Source organism: Odocoileus virginianus, chromosome 13, assembly GCF_023699985.2.
Source record: "Odocoileus virginianus isolate 20LAN1187 ecotype Illinois chromosome 13, Ovbor_1.2, whole genome shotgun sequence".
NCBI classification, from domain to species: Eukaryota; Metazoa; Chordata; class Mammalia; order Artiodactyla; family Cervidae; genus Odocoileus; species Odocoileus virginianus.
In genome coordinates this window covers 28,484,709-28,505,257 of record NC_069686.1, presented here as the reverse complement: position 1 = coordinate 28,505,257, position 20,549 = coordinate 28,484,709, and the positions used below count along the sequence as shown (strand labels likewise).

General features: G+C 35.5%; 1 protein-coding gene across 9 annotated transcripts in view; it reads right to left on the bottom strand.

The window, feature by feature from the left end:
- Nucleotides 1–20,549, bottom strand: part of BAZ2B (bromodomain adjacent to zinc finger domain 2B) — a 407,867-nt gene that overhangs the window by 72,137 nt on the left and 315,181 nt on the right. For 5 of the 9 annotated variants that reach the window (XM_020880357.2, XM_020880349.2, XM_020880352.2 and 2 more), the window contains 7 exons: nucleotides 17,273–17,365; nucleotides 17,096–17,157; nucleotides 7,762–7,827; nucleotides 5,962–6,027; nucleotides 2,877–2,921; nucleotides 2,625–2,657; nucleotides 1,336–1,401 (listed from right to left, as the gene is read on the bottom strand). In XM_020880357.2, the coding sequence (XP_020736016.2) occupies nucleotides 1,336–1,401; nucleotides 2,625–2,657; nucleotides 2,877–2,921; nucleotides 5,962–6,027; nucleotides 7,762–7,827; nucleotides 17,096–17,157; nucleotides 17,273–17,365 (431 nt within the window). The remainder of the gene's footprint in view (nucleotides 1–1,335; nucleotides 1,402–2,624; nucleotides 2,658–2,876; nucleotides 2,922–5,961; nucleotides 6,028–7,761; nucleotides 7,828–17,095; nucleotides 17,158–17,272; nucleotides 17,366–20,549) is intronic. The other 4 variants (XM_020880367.2, XM_020880366.2, XM_020880363.2 and 1 more) reach the window with 2 other exon arrangements.

Genomic DNA, 20,549 nt, shown 5'->3' with positions numbered 1-20,549 from the left:
CTGGAATGTATTGAAATAAGAATTCAAATCCCGATCATTGGTTACAATGTCCAAGTTCCTAAACAATACATATACTGTGTCTTTATATCAAAAATATATAGTTTAAGCCAGAGCTGAGATGCAAAATCTGAAATATAGGGCTCTTAACTTCTAGACCAAACTGTCTGATTTTCATTAATTATTATTTATTAAATGCTTATCCCAGTTGATAATCTTATAATCATAGGAGATACAAGAATCATTATATCAATTTTAAAAAAGAAAGAACATGAAGAGCTAAAGCAAGTTGGTTTAGAGTTAGCATGTGTATCTGAGTCTCTGTTACTTCAAAGTCCTGGTTGTTTAGTCGCTAAGTTTTGTCTAACTCTTTTGCAACCTCATAGACTGTAGCCCACTAGGCTCCTCTGCAATGGGATTTTCCAGGCAAGAATACTGGACTGGGTTGCCATTTCCTTTTCCAGGGGATCTTCCTGACCCAGGGATCGAACCTGCCTTTCCTGCAGGTGGATTCTTTAGCACTGAGCCAACTGGGAAGCCTGGCTATTACGGCCATTCCTCTATTCAACTGTTATAATGCATTCCTTTGTAACATTTTTTAACCTTTAACTGATTTCTTTTAAAATCCATATAAGCTCATTTTGACATTTCAATAATTTTCTTGTTCTGAATTATATGGTAAAAGTCTTATTTCAAGGATAGTACCCAGGCCTAATTTTACACATAGAATGTTAAAGAATAATTTTGAGGGCAAAAGTCCATGACTGACTGATGTTTGAATGAGGACATATAGAACTTGTCTAGGCATGTGTAACATAAATTTTGTGAAACTCTGGTCACAGTAAGAAATAGCTCCTGCTGCTAAGTTGCTTCAGTCATGTCCAACTCTGTGCGACCCCATGGACAGCAGCCCACCAGGCTCCTCTGTCCATGGGATTTCCCAGGCAAGAATATTGGCGTGGGCAGCCATTTCCTTCTCTGAGAAATAGCTGCGGCTGCTGCTGCTGCTGAGTCGCTTCAGTCGTGTCCGACTCTGTGCGACCCCATAGACAGCAGCCCACCAGGCTCCGCCTACTTTGATCCAAATGAACGCCATTCACTGTATTTAAAAAAGGTAATTAAAATCTCAGCCAAGAAAATTAACTCATACATTGGAATCCTTCCTACATTCTTTTATGTTCTAACACCTAGTTACTATCTCTAACCTTTGGTTTGCTTATGAAAATTAGTAAACCATGACAAACCCATACTCCAAAACAATTATATTTAGAAGAGTCAACGTTTAAGAAAAATATTAATTTATGGCAAGATAATATTTTTCTAGAAATATACACTTACTTCTGCCTTTTTACGAGCTTCCATAGCTTTCATAAGCATCATATGTTGTCGCCTTCTCTCTCGTTCCTATTAAGCCAGATAAAATTAGGAATATAACTCAATCATAGTTAATAGTTTGATCTTCAAATGGAAAAACAAAACAAAACAAAAAACTCTGTATAGCATGTTTAGCATTTATAGACAAGTCACAGTAAATACTAAATATAAGACAAGAATGGCCAGTCTGTGCATGTTTTAGTTCAGGTTTAGAAAGCAAATACAAGAACAATCAAAAGCAAAAAGGTAAAGCAATGAACATGGAGACAGTGTAAACAGAAGCATACAAGATTTACTTATGGTCAGTTGTGATGCTCCTTCAAAAGCTGGCAGAACAAAAAGCATAATGGTTGGCTGGAACAGGTCAGTTACCTTACATCTGCTATTAGAAAAACCACAAATATGTACTATAGCCAATTAAACTAAAGGTTGTATTCTTAAATTTTTATTTAGATCAGGCAGAAATTGCTTTAAAATCACTTTTACTTCACAGTTTTAGAATTACTTTTATTTAAATACACTATCATTTTGTTAATCCACCGACAAATTAGAAAGTTTTTTTTTTAAGTTTTTATACCAATTTAAACTAGTCATGGTTCATATAACACCATCAATGAAATGAGATATTCCTGTTTACTGATGTCTGTCCCTTGATGCAGTATTGAAAGCCACTAAAGCTGCACCATGGGCTCACAAGTTAAATCTAAAAGGCACAGTATGAAAATAAAGTAAGCACTAGCTTACTTTGATAGTCTCCTTTTATTAAAAAAAAAAATCACATAGGTATAATGTTGAAACAGTTCTTTTTGTTTAAATATATGTGGTTCACACAAAGGGATATTTCTAAAAATTTCTAAAATTTGTCCATAAAACCAGAATATATTTCATATTCTCTCATCAAACTAACCCAAAATTCCCATTGTATTCAATGGCAGTTTTGCATCTAGAATGATGGGAGAATATGGGTCATAATTGTATCTAATTGTATAGTGATCCAACATTCTCTGTGACATCAGTAATGTAAACTTTTAGACAGCAGCCCATTTAAGGCTTGCATGATTCAATTACAAATCTTGGATATATACCATGTTTCTTTTATAGGTAGACAAGCAGATGTATGCAATGCACTGTGCTGTAAGCCATGCAGCAGTATGTAATATGACAGCAGCCAGTGCTACACTTTATGCATTGCTATGACAACCATATCACAACCAAATCACAATGCGGTGTTAGATGTACAAAAATAAACATACCCATACCATATCTAGTCTATGCCTCTCCAACTCCTGGTAGAAAGAGTTGGCACAACATTATGAAACAGAAATCACAGAGTCATGAAACCAATTTTTAACCCCCCAAAAGACACCAATACCAAAGCAAGGAATTTAAGCAGGAATTACATTGGAAATTTTTAAGAAAAAATTTTGAAGATTTTTCAAAAAATAGATTTAAGAAAAATTATAAAATGTACATTTCAAAATTTGTATAACTGTGTGTATACAGACCTGATGCTTTAGAAGAACAGCTTGCTGTCTTCTCATTTCTTTTTCCTTAAAAATAAAAAACTTTTAATATATGATTTTTAGGAAAAATTTAGAACATGCTTCAAGTATTAAAAGCTCCTTTTCTGAGATTCTATAGTCTTCTATTAGGTTGAACCACATGAAATTTCAAATATTCAACATTTTTTTTACTTATAAAGTGGCAACTTCATATGGTTGCCTAATGTATAAAAACTATATGATAAGAGCAAACATCTGACTTAACAGCACACTTCAATGGCATGTTCACAGAACTGACTAGCTAGATGGACAGAGTATATCACATACAAATGGCTCTTTTAAAAAAAAAAAACATAATAAGCAACCTTCATGTCTAGCTGATTAAAACTCTCTCCACACTGAATATAAATTCCTAAAATCTCAATGATTAACAAGATCTATGTCATTTCTACACACTGTACAGGAATGAGAGTGACAAGAGACAAAGGAATAAATCTGAGATTTTTATGTCCACCTACAATTGAGGGCATTATTTCAAAAGGGTGGGGCTTAATGCACGTAATTCTGTGAATCTCACGACATGAGTATTTCATAAAGTTAAAATACGAATGAAATTAATATAAAGGGCAGTCATGAAAAGGAGGAGGAACCTAAAGAACAAAGTAAGACAGTCTATGTAGAAAAGGTGACAACTGGTTCCCTAGCTTTATAAGATGTAATCAGTTCAGTTCAGTCGTTCAGTTGTGTCTGACTCTGCGACCCCATTAACCGCAGCACGCCAGGCCTTCCTGTCCATCACCAACGCCCAGAGTTTACCCAAACTCATGTCCATTGAGTCAGTAATGCCATCCAATCATCTCATCCTCTGTCATCGTCTTCTTCTCCTACCTTCAATCTTTCCCAGCATCAGGGTCTTTTCAAATGAGTCAGCTCTTCGCATCAGGTGGCCAAAGTAATGCAGTTTTAGCTTCAACATCAGTCCTTCCAATGAACACCCAGGACTGATCTCCTTTAGGATGGACTGGCTGGATCTCCTTGCAGTCCAAGGGACTCTCAAGAGTCATCTTCAACATCAGAGTTCAAAAGCATCAGTCCTTCAGAGCTCAGCTTTCTTTATAATTCAACCCTCACATCCATACATGACTACTGGAAAAACCATAGCGTTGCCTAGATGGACCTTTGTTGGCAAAGTAATGTCTCTGCTTTTTAATATGATGTCTAGGTTTGTCATAACTTTCCTTCGAAGGAGTAAGTGTATTTTAATTTCATGGCTGTAGTCACCATCTGCAGTGATTTTGGAGCCCAAGAAAATAATATATGCCACTGTTTCCATTGTTTCCCCATCTATTTTCCATGAAGTGATGGGACTGGATGCCATGATCTTAGTTTTCTGCATGTTGAGCTTTAAGCCAACTTTTTCTCTCTCCTCTTTCACTTTCATCAAGAGGCTTTTTTTTTTTTTTTTTGCTTTCTGCCATAAGGGTGGTGTCATCTGCATGTCTAAGGTTATTGATATTTCTCCCAGCAATCTTGATTCCAGCTTGTGCTTCATCCAGCCTGGCGTTTCTCATGATATACTCTACATATAAGTTAAATAAGCAGGGTGACAACATACAGACTTGACATATTTCTTTTCCTGTTTGGATCCAGTCTGTTGTTCCATGTCCAGTTCTAACTGTTCCTTCCTGACCTGCATACAGATTTCTCAAGAGGCAGGTCAGGTAGTCTGGTATTCCCATCTCTTGATGAATTTTCCATAGTTTGTTGTGATCCACATAGTCAAAGGTTTTGGCATTGTCAATAAAGCAGAAGTAGATGTTTTACTGAAACTCTGGCTTTTTCTATGATCCAACAGATGTTGGCAATTTGATCTCTGGTTCCTCTGCCTTTTCTAAAACTGGCTTGAACATCTGGAAGTTCACAGTTCACATATTGTTGAAGCCTGGCTTGGAGAATTTTGAGCATTACTTTACTAGTGTGTGAGATGAGTACAATTGTGCTGTAGTTTGAGCATTCTTGGCATTGCCTTTCTTAGGGACTGGAATGAAAACTCACCTTTTCCAGTCCTGTGGCCACAGCTGAGTTTTCCAAATTTGCTGGCATATTGAGTGTACCACTTTCACAGCATCATCTTTTAGGATTTGAAATAGCTTGACTGGAATTTCATCACCTCCACTAGCTTTGTTCGTAGTGATGCTTCCTAAGGCTCACTTGACTTCACATTCCAGGATGTTTGGCTCTGGGTGAGTGATCACACCATCGTGTAATAGGATGTAATAGTAGTGGCTATTTCTTGAACTGTTAGGCCCACCTGGCTGCTCAATTTCAGTAAACAATTATCAGAATAGGTGGAAGATAAGATATGGAATGTGTGTATGTAGGGCCAGGGGGCAGTGGTTAGAAGGGGCATGAGAGGCCAACTTTTTTCATGCTTCATGCCAGAAAATCAAAACCAAAACATCTCCAAACAACATATGAAGTTACAGTAAATAGCAATGGCTAATTTTAGTATTGGTAAGTGATAGCTGATAAAGCTAAGTTTTGGTTCTGGCAGGCTTTTCACTTTATAATAGCTAAAAAGAGTTGCTAGACATTAACAAAGAGAAAATTATAATCTAAGGAGAGAACTGAATTTGGAACATAAATAGCTCTGGGGAGATCTTATCCATTAAAACTATATACATGTATTATGTGATAGTTTATATTTCTGATTTGATGTCTGCTATTTAAAGAGCTCAAAGTATCAAACAGAACCTGTATAATAATATATAAAAATATATATACAATATATATACACTAAAAACACATTATGCATGTTTTATCTGTGATCAACATTTTTTTCAGCTAGTCATTTTGAGGAGGGCTATTTTTAATATAACTGATAGTAGTATCAGTTCAGTTCAGTCGCTCAATCGTGTCCTACTCTTTGCGACCTCACAAACCACAGCATGCCAGGCCTCCCTGTCCATCACCAACTCCCAGAGTTTACCCAAACTCATGTCTATTGAGTCGGTGATAATTGATACTAATATAATACCATATAATTTTTATTCTTAAAAAATGAAAACAGATTCTCATCTAAACTAACCTTTATTCGTTTCTCGGCCTCCAATAATTTGGCATTTGCTGCTTCTTCCTTCTTTTTCTTTTTTGCCTGTGCATGAAAAACAGGTCTCAAAGTCATACAACGGTACCACTGCAACCTGAAAATAATCTATGACTTGAACATGGAGCTACATGACTCACAAGATAGAAAACAACACATGACATATATGTAGACAATTACAGATTTTCTCACAGTTAATATTATATTTACAAACTAATTTTTATTTCTAACATAAAGATTAGCATTAAGATGTAAAAAATTCTTAAAATTTTTAAGAATGTCAGCTTTTCTTGATTTTTTCAATTCTACTGAAAGTCTGAAATAATTGTTTATTTTACATTAAAACAATCACAGAAAAAAATTTTTAATATAATATTTTCTTTTTTCTGATTTTTAAAAGTAAAACATGATCACTGTAAAAAATTAGGAAGATGGGGTAGATTTTAAACAGTAAATATAAGCTATTTTTCTCTAGCTGTTTATTGTGATTAAATTCAAGGTTTTCAAGAAAGACAGAATGGAAACTTATAATCTTTCTTGAAGTACATTTTGAATATCAAGACCATGATGCCAAATCTGAGCTTCATAATCCTAAAGTCATTAACTATCTAGTAGTTTCATAATTATTCAGTAGTTATTAATTTACTCTAAGTTATTAGTACTTGTATTTGGATTTTTAAAATTTATTTAAAATGGGTTAGGAAATATGTGTATATTTCCAGAAGGAAAAATTATACGAAAGAAAGCTTCATCTATTTGACACCCTCAGGGAATAAGTCATCTATATAGCAATAGTTTCCTGAATAGCTGGGAGGTTGTGCTGTGATCAGTCGCTCAGTTGTGTCTGATTCTTTGCGACCTCACGTACTGTAGCTCACAAGGCTCTGTCCATGGGGATTCTCCAGGCAAGAACACTGGAGTGGGTGGCCATGCCCTCCTCCAGGCGATCTTCCCAACCCAGGGACCCAACCCAGGTCTCCCGCACTGCATGAGGATAAGCCAAAAGGGAAGCCCAGCTGGGAGGCTACACCAATGTTCAACACTGAATATTTATTTTCACAATTTTGGATGGAAATAATTGAGCTATATACTATTTAGACACAGCATACTAAATATAATTTGACTTTTTCTTGATGACTTGGGGCAATTATTCTGAACATCAGTTATTATACTGCACAGTTCAACAGAGTAATGCCTTTCAGTTATTAATAATAAGGTGTTGAAAACTGCTTGCTAGTCAACTAAAAGATTACAGACAATCTTGTTAGGCTTCTGAATTCCCATATATGCTGGTTAGAGTTTTTCTGTATTTTTCCCTGCTATCTTGTGGCTATTACCTTACTGATTCCAATATATGTCCTCTAGTCCTATTCCATCAGCTTCCAGGGAAGCAAGGTGTATTAGAAATCAGAAAAACCAGCTAGTTAAACTATTCCTATATTTAAATTTTACTTTCACTTTTGCAATGTTTTATTTCTAAATTAAAAGTAAATATCTATTAGTCCTAATGACTTTTCTAGAAGTAAAGAACACAATTTTGAGCCATGAACTTTATGACACCTATACTGGTTGTTCAGAAGGTTTTCTTTTGTCTTATCTCCTGGGTTATTAGAATAAGATGAGTTTGCTAAATAAGGTCTTAATCTATACATCATGCTTGAAAAGAATTTCTGATGGACATACTGTAAGAGTGAGAGACTACACAGGTAAGATTTTCAATTTTGCAGACTTAAAAATATATGACTATATTTACTTTAATCATATCACATTTAAGAATTCTACCTCTAGAATTTGCTGGGCTCGAAGCTCTTTTTCCATTCTGATTTGTTGTATTCTCTTAATTTTTTCCTGTAGAAAAAATTATAACAATTTAAGATAATAAACTAAATATCCAGGTGGAAAGTATTTAAGTAGAATCAAATAAGATATTAGTACAGAATTACTAAATTTTCCCATGGTGGATATAAAATTTAACTGTTTAGTTTAATATCATATATATATGTTCATGTCAAATTAATGTGATTTTATCAAGTTTCTTAAAACCATTTGTAAAACACAAATGTTACATAAGTATACAGAAATCAGGTAAACCAATATGATTAAACTCATTTAGCCTGTGGATTTTTATAAATATTTGCAATTATAACTATTTTGAAATAAATATAGGACAGAATAAGAGAGAAAGACTAATGAGAAACAGGAGTGAGAAAACATAAGGCTAATCCAGAGTTACTGTCATTCACTGGATAATCTTGAGCAAGAATAACTACTCTTGCATAAACCAGGGAGAGGTACTTGTCCTTTCTCACTATGACATGAATAAATTAAAAATGCTTAAAAAACTGTGTACTGCCACACAACTATAATAGATTATTATTAACAATTTCCATACTATAATTTCTTACTTCAGGTGGTGAATGATATATTATTGATACACTGCTTTTAACTACTACAATAAGACAGATTCAGAAATGATCTGCAATATAATTTTAAAAGGATTAATTACAATGCAACATCGTAGAAAGTTATTCACATGACAAAATTCTTGTTTCCATTGTCTTAATTTAATGTATTAAAGTATTTATGTATATTTAAACATATATTTAAATATGTATTTAAATACATATTTAAATATAATTGTATTTAAACATAATATTTAAATATACATACATAAATATATGTAAATATATTTAAAATTAATGTAATTTAATCTATTAGTATTATTGTTTTAGAACTTAGGATCACTTAAAGTTTGATAAAACTTTACATTTTGATTTAAATATTATCTCATATGCTATAAGCACAATGTTAACAATTTCATGTTCATAAACCCCTTTGAAAGTCTCAAATTGGCATTTATGATAATAATACACAGTTTTCCCCAAACACCCAAATTTTCCTATTAGCAAATTGCATTTGTTGTACTATTTCCACAGCCAACACATCTTATACTGATGAAAAATTATATTACCTACTTCAATTTCCAGGTGCTAGTTGTATCTTTTCAAGCTACATGTCAATGTGTTTTTAAACATTTCTTTGGGTTTTTTGCACACTGATGTTACTGATCCCCTACAGGAGTCTACTGCAGGGTAATGAGATTTCTGGAATTACTGTTCTGATTTTAGAAGACTGTTCACATTCTATGATTTTGCTATTGGTGACCCTATCTTAGTTTTGAATACTAAATATAGCTTGCAAAAAATAAAAGCCCTAATGTATCTTTTGTTTCATTTCCAAGAGAAAGCTGTACTTGATCCATATCTGAAGTATTTATTCAGATTGGAACTTGAGACCTAAGTAAAGCATGCTCTTTATTTAACTTTTCCACTTTTGTCAATCCTATAATGAGGTATGTTCTCAAGTCAGCAAAATTCACTCACTGTTCTCTTACGTACATAGATAGGTATGGAATCTTCATCTTTTTTTTTTAATCCTCATCTTATGTATACTCAATCTAAAGCTTTATTCTGAAGTTGAGATATATATATCATGCACATATATGACATATATATGTAATATATATACATGTGTGTGTATGTGTGTGTGTATATATATATATATATATATATATATATATGGTAGTGGTGTCATTAGCATTAGCAGAGATAAACATTTTTTATTACTTTCTTTAATATAGGTTTACCTTATAATATTGGGTATCCAATACCTGAACTGAGCTCTTTACATAAAATATCTTTTTTTTATCATAAAAAGAGTTGAACTTTTCTTCTTTTTACCTAATAGAAAACTAGGGACTTCCCTGGCAATCCAGTAGTTAAGAGTCTGTGCTCCTAGTGCAGGGTGCATGAGTTTGATCCCTAGTTGGGGAACTAAGATCCTGCATGCCACATGGTGTGGCAAAAAATTAAAAAAAAATTCTAATAAATAAAATTTTACTAAAAGAAAACTAAAGTTTGTAGAAAGTAAAGATTTTGCCTCAAATCAAAAGGAAACTACAGAGCTCTGTGTTTTATATTCCAATGCCTTTGTTCCTTCTGTTTCATAATACTTGTGCAAGCTTCCAGAATATTTCCTTGAAAACTATCTGGTGATATTGGCTTACTAGGTGGAATAAATGATCCAGAAGCACATGCTACTATTTTATTCTAGAACTAATGCTGACTTTAATATAGACATTATGTAACCGACTATGTGAGTAGACTTAGGCTCTACTTTGATTAACTTTATTGGCAATAAGGAATAAGTTAGATGGCATTCTGAAACTACCCTCAGGTAAATATATTGATGAAAACTCACTGGTATTAACGTTGTTGGGACATTGGAACTACGATGCTTCTTTGATGACAAGTTAAAAACTATGTATATTTAGGTTATAGCCACCTTAAGAGTTTAGGATCACAAAGCTGAATTTAAAGTGCTGATAAGATTTGAAGGATCTCTAGCCATCAGGAAATAGGATAAGCTATAAAATAGTAAAGAAAAATACTGCATAGGAACCTGGAATATTAGATCCATGAATCAAGGTAAATTGGAAGTGGTCAAACATAAGATGGCAAGAGTGAACATCGACATTTTAGGAATCAACAAACTAAAATGGACTAGAATGGGCAAATTTAATTGAGATGACCATTATATCTACTACTGAAGCAAGATCCATTAGAAGAAATGTACTAGCCCTCATATAAAAAAAAAAGTCTGAAATGCAGTACTTGGGTGCAACCTAAAAACTGACAGAATGATCTGTTCGTTTCTAAAGCAAACCGTTTAATATCACAGTAATCCAAGTCTATGCACCAACCACTAATGCCGAAGAGGCTGAACGGTTCTATGATGACCTACAAGACCTTCTAGAACTAACAATATAAAGAGGTCCTTTTCATCATAGGGGACTGGAAGGCAAAAGTAGGAAATCATGAGATAGCTGGAGTAACAGGCAAGGTTGGCCTTGGAGTACAAAATGAAGCAGGGCAAAGGCTAAGGGCGTTTTGCCAAGAAAACACACTGGTCATAGCAAAAACCCTTTTCCAACAATACAAGAGATGACTCTACAACATGGACGTCACCAGATGGTCAATATCGAAACTGACTGATTATATTCTTTGCAGCCAAAGATGGAGAAGATCTATACAGTCAGCAAAATTAAGACTGGGAGCTGACTGTGGCTCAGAACATGAACTCCTTATTGTCAAATTCAGACTTAAATTGAAGAAAGTAGGGGAAACCACTAGACCATACAGGTATGACCTAAATCAAATCCCTTATGATTATCCAGTGGAAGTGACAAATAGATTCAAGGGATTAGATCTGATAGACAGAGTGCCTGAAGAACTATGGACAGAGGTCCGTGACACTGAACAGGAGGCAGGGATCAAGACCATCCCCAGGAAAAAGAAGAGGAAAATGGCAAAATGGTTGTCTGAGGAGGGCTTACAAATAGCTGAGAAAAGACAAGAAGCTAAAGGCGAAGGAGAAAAGGAACAATATGCCCATTTGAATGCAGACTTCCAAAGAACAGCAAGGAGAGATAAGAAAGCCTTCCTCAGTGATAAGGACAAAGAAACAGAGGAAAACCATACAATGGGAAAGACTAGAGATCTCTTCAAGAAAGTTAGAGATACCAAGGGGACATTTCATGCAAAGATGGGTACAATAAAGAACAGAAATAGCATGGCTCTAACAGAAGCAGAAGATATTAAGAAGAGGTGGCAAGAATACACAGAAGAACTATACAAAAAAGATTTTAATGACCCACATAATCACGATGGTGTTATCACTCACCTAGAGCCAGACATCCTGGAATGTGAAGTCAAGTGGGCCTTAAGAAGCATCACTAAGAACAAAGCTAGTGGAGGTGATGAAATTCCAGTCAAGCTATTTCAAATCCTAAAAGATGATGCTGTGAAGGTGGTACACTCAATATGCCAGCAAATTTGGAAAACTCAGCTGTGGCCACAGGACTGGGAAAGGTCAGTTTTCATCCCATTCCCAAAGAAGGGCAATGCCAAAGAATGTTCAAACTACCACACAATTGCACTCATCTCACACATTAGCAAAGTAACGCTCAAAATTCTCCAAGCCAGGCTTCAACAGTACATGAACCAAGAACTTCCAGATGTTCAAGGTGGATTTAGCAAAGGCAGAGGAACCAGAGATCAAATTGCCAACATCTGTTGGATCATAGAAAAAGCAAGAGTTTCAGAAGAACATCTGCTTCTGCTTTATTGACAACACCAAAACCTTTGACTGTGTGGATCACAATAAACTTTGTAAAATTCTTCCAAGAGACGGGAATACCAGACCACCTGACCTGACTCTTGAGAAACCTGTATGCAGGCCAGGAAGGAACAGTTAGAACTGGACATGGAACAACAGACTGGTTCCAAATTGGGAAAGAAGCATGTCAAGGCTGTATATTGTCACCCTGCTTATTTAACATATATGCAGAATATATCATGTGAAATACTGGGCTGGATGAAGCACAGGCTGGAATCAAGATTGCTGGGAGAAATATCAATAACCTCAGACATATAGATGACACCACTGTTATGGCAGAAAGTGAATAGGAACTGAGGAGCCTCTTGATGAAAGTGAAAGAGAGTAAAAAAGATGTCTTAAAATTCAACATTCAAAAAACTAAGATCATGGCTTCCAGTCCCACCACTTCATGGCAAACAGATGGGGAAACAGTGACAGACTTTGTCTTCTTGGGCTCCGAAATCACTGCCGATGGTGACTGCAGCCATGAAATTAAAAGGCGCTTGCTTCTTGGAAGAAAAGTTATGACCAATCTAGACAGCACTTTAAAAAGCAGAGCCATTACTTTGCTGACAAAGGTCCGTCTAGTCAAAGTCATGGTTTTTCCAGTAGTCATGTATGGATGTGAGAGTTGGACTATAAAGAAAGCTGAGTGCCGAAGAATCGATGCTTTTGAACTGTGGTGTTGGAGAAGACTCTTGAGAGTCCCTTGGACTGCAGGAGATCAAACCAGTCAATCCTAAAGGAAATCAACCCTGAATATTCATTGGAAGCACTCATGCTGAAGCTGAAGCTCCAATATTTGGCCACCTGATGTGAAGAACTGACTCATGTGAAAAGACCGTGATGCTGGGAAATATTGAAGGCAGGAGGAGAAGGGGACAATAGAGGATGAGATGGTTGGATGGCATCACTGTATTGCTGGACTGGAGTTTGAGCATGCTCTGGGAGTTGGTGATGGACACAGAAGCCTGGCGTGGTGCAGTTTATGGGGTTGCAAAGAGTTGGATACAACTGAGCGACTGAACTGAACTGACTGATAAAAAAAGTATAATAGAAACAGCTGTATTTCACTTTTAAATGAGATATAAGCTTATTTTTACCTATTGTAACATATAGTAAATATTTTTTTTTAATAAATACATTTATGTATATATGGTAGATATATATATTTAGAAGTCAGCCTTAGTTGTGACAATTAGGAAACTAAGTAAGGAATTCAAGTTTACTCCTGAGTACATTACAGTAAATGAGTTTATCTTTATCATCTTTTAAAAAGTGAGCATTTGCTTTGTCAGTGCCAGGCACTGTCTTTGGAACTTTACATCCATTACCTCATTTAATCTTCAGAGGATGCAGTGGTTTTCTGTTACAGTGGAGGAAATAGAGACTTAGAGGTTAAGTAATTTATCTAAGGCTACAAATTTCTTCAGTATCAAAGTCCATACTTCAACACTAAGCTGCCTGACTACAAACTAAATTCTGAAACTCATTTCTGTACCAACTCTTTCTAATCATACTGCTTTAATCAATACTGGAAAGACCCTTAGAGAGAGCCATATCAAATCCAACCCAAGCCATTTTATTTTTCAGCTATTTATATAATAACAAAATTGACTTCATTTCATGGATTTTAAAAAGAAAAGCACTTATCCCCAATTCCTTTCTACTTTCAAAATTATAGTGAATATATGGAGATGGGAAAGTAGTTTACATATTCCTATGTTAAATAAAGTTGAATATCTTGTCATGTAATACTTTACTTATAAAAATGTTAAAGATACTTCATTTACCTATAGTTAATTTTGAAAGCTACACACAGGAGAGGTATTATTGATATACAATAGAATGCTGCTGAAATGATGCTTTTTTCATTTTGCTGCATTGTAGGTGGCTCTGCATAACTACATCCATGGATTCTAATAAACATGGATCAAAGATACTCAGAAAAAAAAGTTTCCAGTAAGTTCTCAAAAGTAAAACTTGAATTTGCCTCAAGCTGGCAACTATTATGTAGCCTTCACCTTATAAGTATTACAAGTCATCAGGAGATGATTTAAAGTATACAGGAGGATGCACTTAGGTTATACGCAAATCCTACACAACTGTTTTACGGGACTTGTATCTATGGATTCTGGTATCCACGGAAGTCCTGGAACGTATCCCTTGTGGATACCGAGGGATGACTGCAGTAATTTTTCAGTGACTGTAAAGCAATCACAAGCAATAGAAGCAAACCTTATTCTATATAATTTGAAGTTAAATTTTTACTAGTATTTGTATATGCTTTAGGACAATAAGCTTTTCTTATTAAAATTTGAATATTTAAGTAATATCCTACATTTACTGACGTGCATGCATGCTCAGTTGCTAGTCGTGTCCAATTCTTTGGAAGCCATAGACAGTAGCGCACCAGTCTCCTCTGTCCATGGGATTATCCAGGCAGGAATACTGGAGTGGGTTGCTCTTTCCTTCTCCAGGGGATCTTCCCGACCAAGGGATTGAACTGTATCTCCTGCATCTCCTGCACTGGCAGGAAGATTTTTTACCACTGAGCTACTTGGGAATCCCTCATTTACTGATATATTAATTTAAAAGGTTTCAAAGTTATTCATGGTGTCAACTTATATTCAAAGTCTATCAAGATATTCAAATTATCTAGACAATTTATTGTTTGGTGACCCACCTCTTGAGAAACCTGTATGCAGGTCAGGAAGCAACAGTCTGAACTGGACATGGAACAAGAGACTGGTTCCAAATTGGGAAAGGAGCATGTCAAGGCTATATACTGTCACCCTGCTTATTTAACTTATATGCAGAGTACATCATGAGAAACGCCGGGTTGGAAGGAGCACATGCTGGAATCAAGGTTGCTAGGAGAAATATCAAAAACCTCAGATATGCAGATGACACCACCCTTATGGCAGAAAGTGAGGAGGAACTAAAAAGCCTCTTGATGAAAGTGAAAGAGGAGAGTAAAAATGTTGGCTTAAAGCTCAACATTCAGAAAACTAAGATCATGGCATCTGGTCCCATCACGTCATGAAAACTAGATGGGGAAACAGTGGAAACAGTGTCAGACTTTATTTTGGCAGGCTCCAAAATCACTGCAGATGGTGACTGCAGCCATGAAATTAAAAGACACTTACTCCTTGAAGGGAAAGTTATGACCAACCTAGATGGCATATTAAAAAGCAGAGACATTACTTTGCCAACAAAGGTCCATCTAGTCAAGGCTATGGTTTTTCCAGTGGTTATGTATGGATGTGAGAGTTGGACTGTGAAGAAAGCTGAGCACCAAAAAATTGATGCTTTTGAACTGTGGTGTTGGAGAAGACTCTTGAGAGCCCCTTGGACTGCAAGGAGATCCAACCAGTCCATCCTGAAGGAGATCAGTCCTGGGTGTTCATTGGAAGGACTGATGCTGAAGCTGAAGCTCCAATACTATGGCTGCCTGATGTGAAGAGTTGACTCACTGGAAAAGACCCTGAAGCTGGGAGGGATGGGGGCAGGAGGAGAAGGGGATGACAGAGGATGAAATGGCTGGATGGCATCACCGACTCGATGGACATAAGTTTGAGTAAACTCCGGGAGTTGGTGATGGACAGGGAGGCCTGGCATGCTGCGATTAATGGGGTCGCAAAGAGTTGGACACAACTGAGTGACTGAACTGCACTGAACTGAACTGAATCAATTCTTAAAAACTTGGAAGTAGAAGACTTAGTTTTAAAATGAAGTGAATTTTAATTCAAGAAAGAGAACTTTCTAATTTAGATATATTACTATGAAATATAGTAATTTCAGAAATCAAACAAAAATAATGTACATATTTGTTGTTGTTTAGTAGTTAAATTATGTCTGACTTATTTGTGACCCCACAGACTGTAGCCCACCAGGCTCCTCTGTCCATGGGATTTTCCAAGCAAGAATAATGGAAATAATGCCATTTCCTTCTCCAGGGGATCTTCCCAACTCAAGGATCAAACTTGTGTCTCTTGCATTGGCAGGTGAATTCTTTTTTTTTTTTTCAAACTTAAAAGGGATTTATTTGTGATTTCCTATATATATTTAGCTTGTAAATACAAGACTGTAAATGTATTAAGAGACAATTTCTGTTAAAGTTTTCATTATGTTTCACTTCAAGTACTTCACAGGTTAAAATCTGATAAAGGATTTATATTCAGTGATCTGAAACTCCCCATTTCGGACTTTTGTTTAATGTGGTGGGTAACTTCATCATTTCAAAAGACACCACCAGCAGGAAAGTCTCTCTTTTATGGCTCTAGGACTTTCATTAGTTAGTGTGCATACAGTTCTTGTTTTCTATATCATTGTCATTATCATTGCTATCTTTATCATTTTCTAATGGGATGCCTGTGGCAACTGAAGCACCTTTAGTTTCTCGGTCAAGGGGGAAAGAGCCAGTTCCACTGATAGTATCTTGTCTCTGGTAGAAGAGTACATATGCTGCTTTGGACACAATCTGGTCTTCAGACGCAGCTGAGACACTACTGTCATCAAAGTAGTACCATTTCCCATCATCTTTATTTTTTGCAAAAGCAGTATAGTGTGCTCCTCTCATTCCTCCACAGTGGTTGGAAACAGCAATCAAATTATAGCGGCAAGGACCTGCATTTGGATTAATTAGGAATTCTGACATATCCAAATCATTGATAGGAAAATCAACTAAGGTATCCAACTTGTCTCTCATGTATCGATTATAAGAAAATCATTTGAGATGTACCACAAGTACTGGAGGCAAAGACCATAAATCTTTGAGGCAGGTGAATTCTTTACCAGTGAGCCACCTGGAAACTCCAATACACATACAGAAATATACATATAGACTTCAATCAATGCCTGTGTTTTAAAAATCAGTTCCAATCAATAAACATACCTGTTGTTTCATAATCTTTATCTGTTCTTTTTGCTTTCGCTTCTCCTCAGCAGCAAGTATTGCTATGATGAAAAATCAAAGCACAGATAGCGTCAGAAAAAGAAAAAAGAAGAGGTCCCTCTTGTGAGTTACCCAAGACTCACTCTTCAAGTTGGTGCTACCATTTAAATCACGAACCTTGTTGTTTTTTAGCTTCTTTGGCAACCCGAGCCTGTTCCTGCTTTTGCAGTTTTCTCAAAAGCTTTATTTGTGCTGCTTGCCTGGCTATTTCTGAAAAACACAAAATTTTAAGGAATGTTATTAACAAATTAATAACAACAAATTAGTAACAACATAAGTGCTCTCCTAAAAACAATAACTGTGGAACTGGTATCATCGTGAAGGACATGATTTTTAAGAATACTGCCAAACATAACATTAGACACTCAGTAGGAAAATGGCAGGAAATGTCACATTTGTTTCCCCTAGAAATTGCCAATTTTTCATCAATATAACCCTATATATAGAATAAGAATGATGCTTCTCTTGATCCTCATCACAGAGGCTAATATACAAACATTTTTTTTCACATTTTGTGTAATCATCACTGAGTAGGAAAGTAGCTGCTAATATGTAAAAAAGTGATTTAGCTTCAATCTTAACAATAATATATAGAAAAAGAATCCAATATAGACTAAAGTCTCCCAAACTAAGCATTTCAACTAGCTATATAAATGGCAAAGTTTCTGAATCTATTGATACTTTCACTAGTGAAGGAAAAAGACTAAACCTCTTAAAACAGAGAGAATGTTGATTTCTCAGAACAACCTAGTTCTCGTACTTTTTAAGGACAAATGTATGAAACTGGGATAGAGTTACATAATTAATGGTCCCAATTCTTCATCTCTTCCTCTGTCTATGCCATTTGCAATGTGGCTTTGTGGTTCCACTCACCAAGACATGTGAGGAACATTTTTTCTTGGCCCTTGATTTTGAGTTCAGCCATGTGATCTGCTTGGGCCAATAAAATGTTAGCAATGTGATGCAAGTGTAAGTCGGAAAGTGTACTTGAACTCTTTATACCATTACTCCTATGCCTTGCCCTTTATTGTGAGGACATATTTGGATTAGGCTGCTGGAGATTGGGAGCTAGTTGATTCTACAAATGTAAAAAAAGTCCAGTCAGGATCAGCAGAGATGTCTAACTGCCTAACTTAACACTAGCTGATTCTATCTGCACAAACAATTAATGTTTAGGGTTGCATTTTCCACTGAGGTTTTGTCGATGGTTCTTTCGCACATTACTGTTGCAAGAGGTAACTAATACAGAAGGTGTGTAATGTCATGCTTTCTTCTGGTGGCAAACTTGATCAGAATATTTCTAATTATAAAAGTGGTGGATCATAATGTCTTTCATAAAATCATTTCAGAAAATACCACTCTACATTAGACATTGTTTTCAACCTTGTAGCAGATGATTAATTTTAAGAAACCTATATATTATCTTCACCAATAATGAATATGATCAGGTAACATCTAAATTACTTGAGCTCTACTAATAACGTCTACCATTTACTGAACTGCTGTATTGAATTTACACTGTTCTGTTTAATCTTCATAACAACCCTACACGACAGTCAACACTATGCCAGGGTCACTGAGGGGCACACAAGTTACGCAGCAGCCTTGAGATACATACCCTGGGCTTTCTGACTTCAGAGTTCATGTCACTGCTTCTAAAGTTTAGAAGTATGTTACTACTTATCGAACCTTTAAAGAAATTTGAGTATCTTGAGATTTTCGAAAGAAACATAACTCTGTGTCCTTGTAACAGCTAAGATGAAGTTGCTTACTATGGCTGATTCTCTATCATTAACACTTAAAAAAGGAGACAAGATATAAGAGGGTTTGATTTTATCCAGGAGACTTGAAGGATAGAAGCTGATGCTAGCACATCAGTTCAGTTCAGCTCAGTTGCTCAGTCGTGTCCAACTCTTTGCGACCCCATGAATTGCATGATATACCTCTAACCTTTTAATAAGTTTTAATATTAAGTAGTTTTGAGCATCATCAAGAATTTCTGAGCCACATAAAAAGGAGTCTCCTGTTCATGAAATACTCTTGGAAATCAATATGTATGTATAAATTGGGCTACAGAATTAGCAAACTCTGATAATAATACATATGAAGGACACTGCTTTCATCTATGACAGATCCAGATAAACATTTTTTTTTAACATTTAAGAATTGAAAGTTTTCACTAAACTCTGCTATAAAGACCAAAATCTGCCATAAAATGTAAAGGTGTGTTGCAAAGCATGTTAGTTACTCAGCTGTGTCCTGCTCTGTGCCCATGGACTGTAGCCTGCCAGACTTCTCCATCCCTGGGATTTCCCAGGCAAGAATACTGGAGTGGGTTGCCATTTCCTTCTCCAGGGGATCTTCCCAATCCAGGGATCGAACCTGGGTCTCCTGCATTGCAGATGGACTCTACCATCTGAGCCTCCATGGAAGCCAAGTGGTTAAAAAAATATATTTTCTAGAAAATGTGGCATAAGTATGATGCTTTGTTTTCAGCTAAATTGATGCTAATAGCAGTTTGGCTTATAATAAGGAAATTTTTATCACCTATATAGGTGTATTCTTGTATATGAATGTATCAGTCAATTTCAAACTCCAAACAAGTTCACAGTAATTTTTAAAAACACTAGAAGGCTCAACTGATATTTTTTCATTTTAGCAAGGAAGATACAATTTGGATTAATCATTTAAAATGTATGCAGCTTAATTTTTATTACGAACAGTTAGAGAAAATATGAAAAAAAGAATATTAAAAAAATAAAAAAAGTAAGTTGATTAGGGACACTGTGGAGGAAGGAGAATGAGTCAGAGACCTATAAAATGCACTCAGGCTCTGTGGAATAAACAGCTTCCAATATCTTCTCATTTATTTGGTTTATGGTTGTTGAATATATTATCTATTGCAATGAACACTTGAAATATTAATTTGAAAAATATTTTTCATGGATGAAGAATCTGTAAATTTCAAAGAAAAATTTAGTTTGAAATAAAGTTTATTTTCACTTTGAATTATGGCTATTCTACATATACCACATTTCTTTGATTCTAAGATGCATTTTTAAACATGTCTAAAATCACAGTGTGTCTAAAAATTGGTAGCATTTTGCTTTCTTAGTGGAACATCTGAAATAACAGGACTTTGTATAGACTAGGGCATCTCAGATTCCATAATGTATGAAATGGACAGATGTTACTAGATATCTTAGAAAATTTGAGATATGAACGGTATCAACCAATTAAGAAGCAGGTTTATTCAGACAGGTTGGAAGTTTCTTTTTTACATTCAGATTTTGTCAGATTCCTATATGTATTCTCTGAGAAATTAGACCTCTCATTTCACAATGCTTAAAAGTACAAAGTTTGTACTTTTTTTTTTTTTTTTACTGTTTTGAAT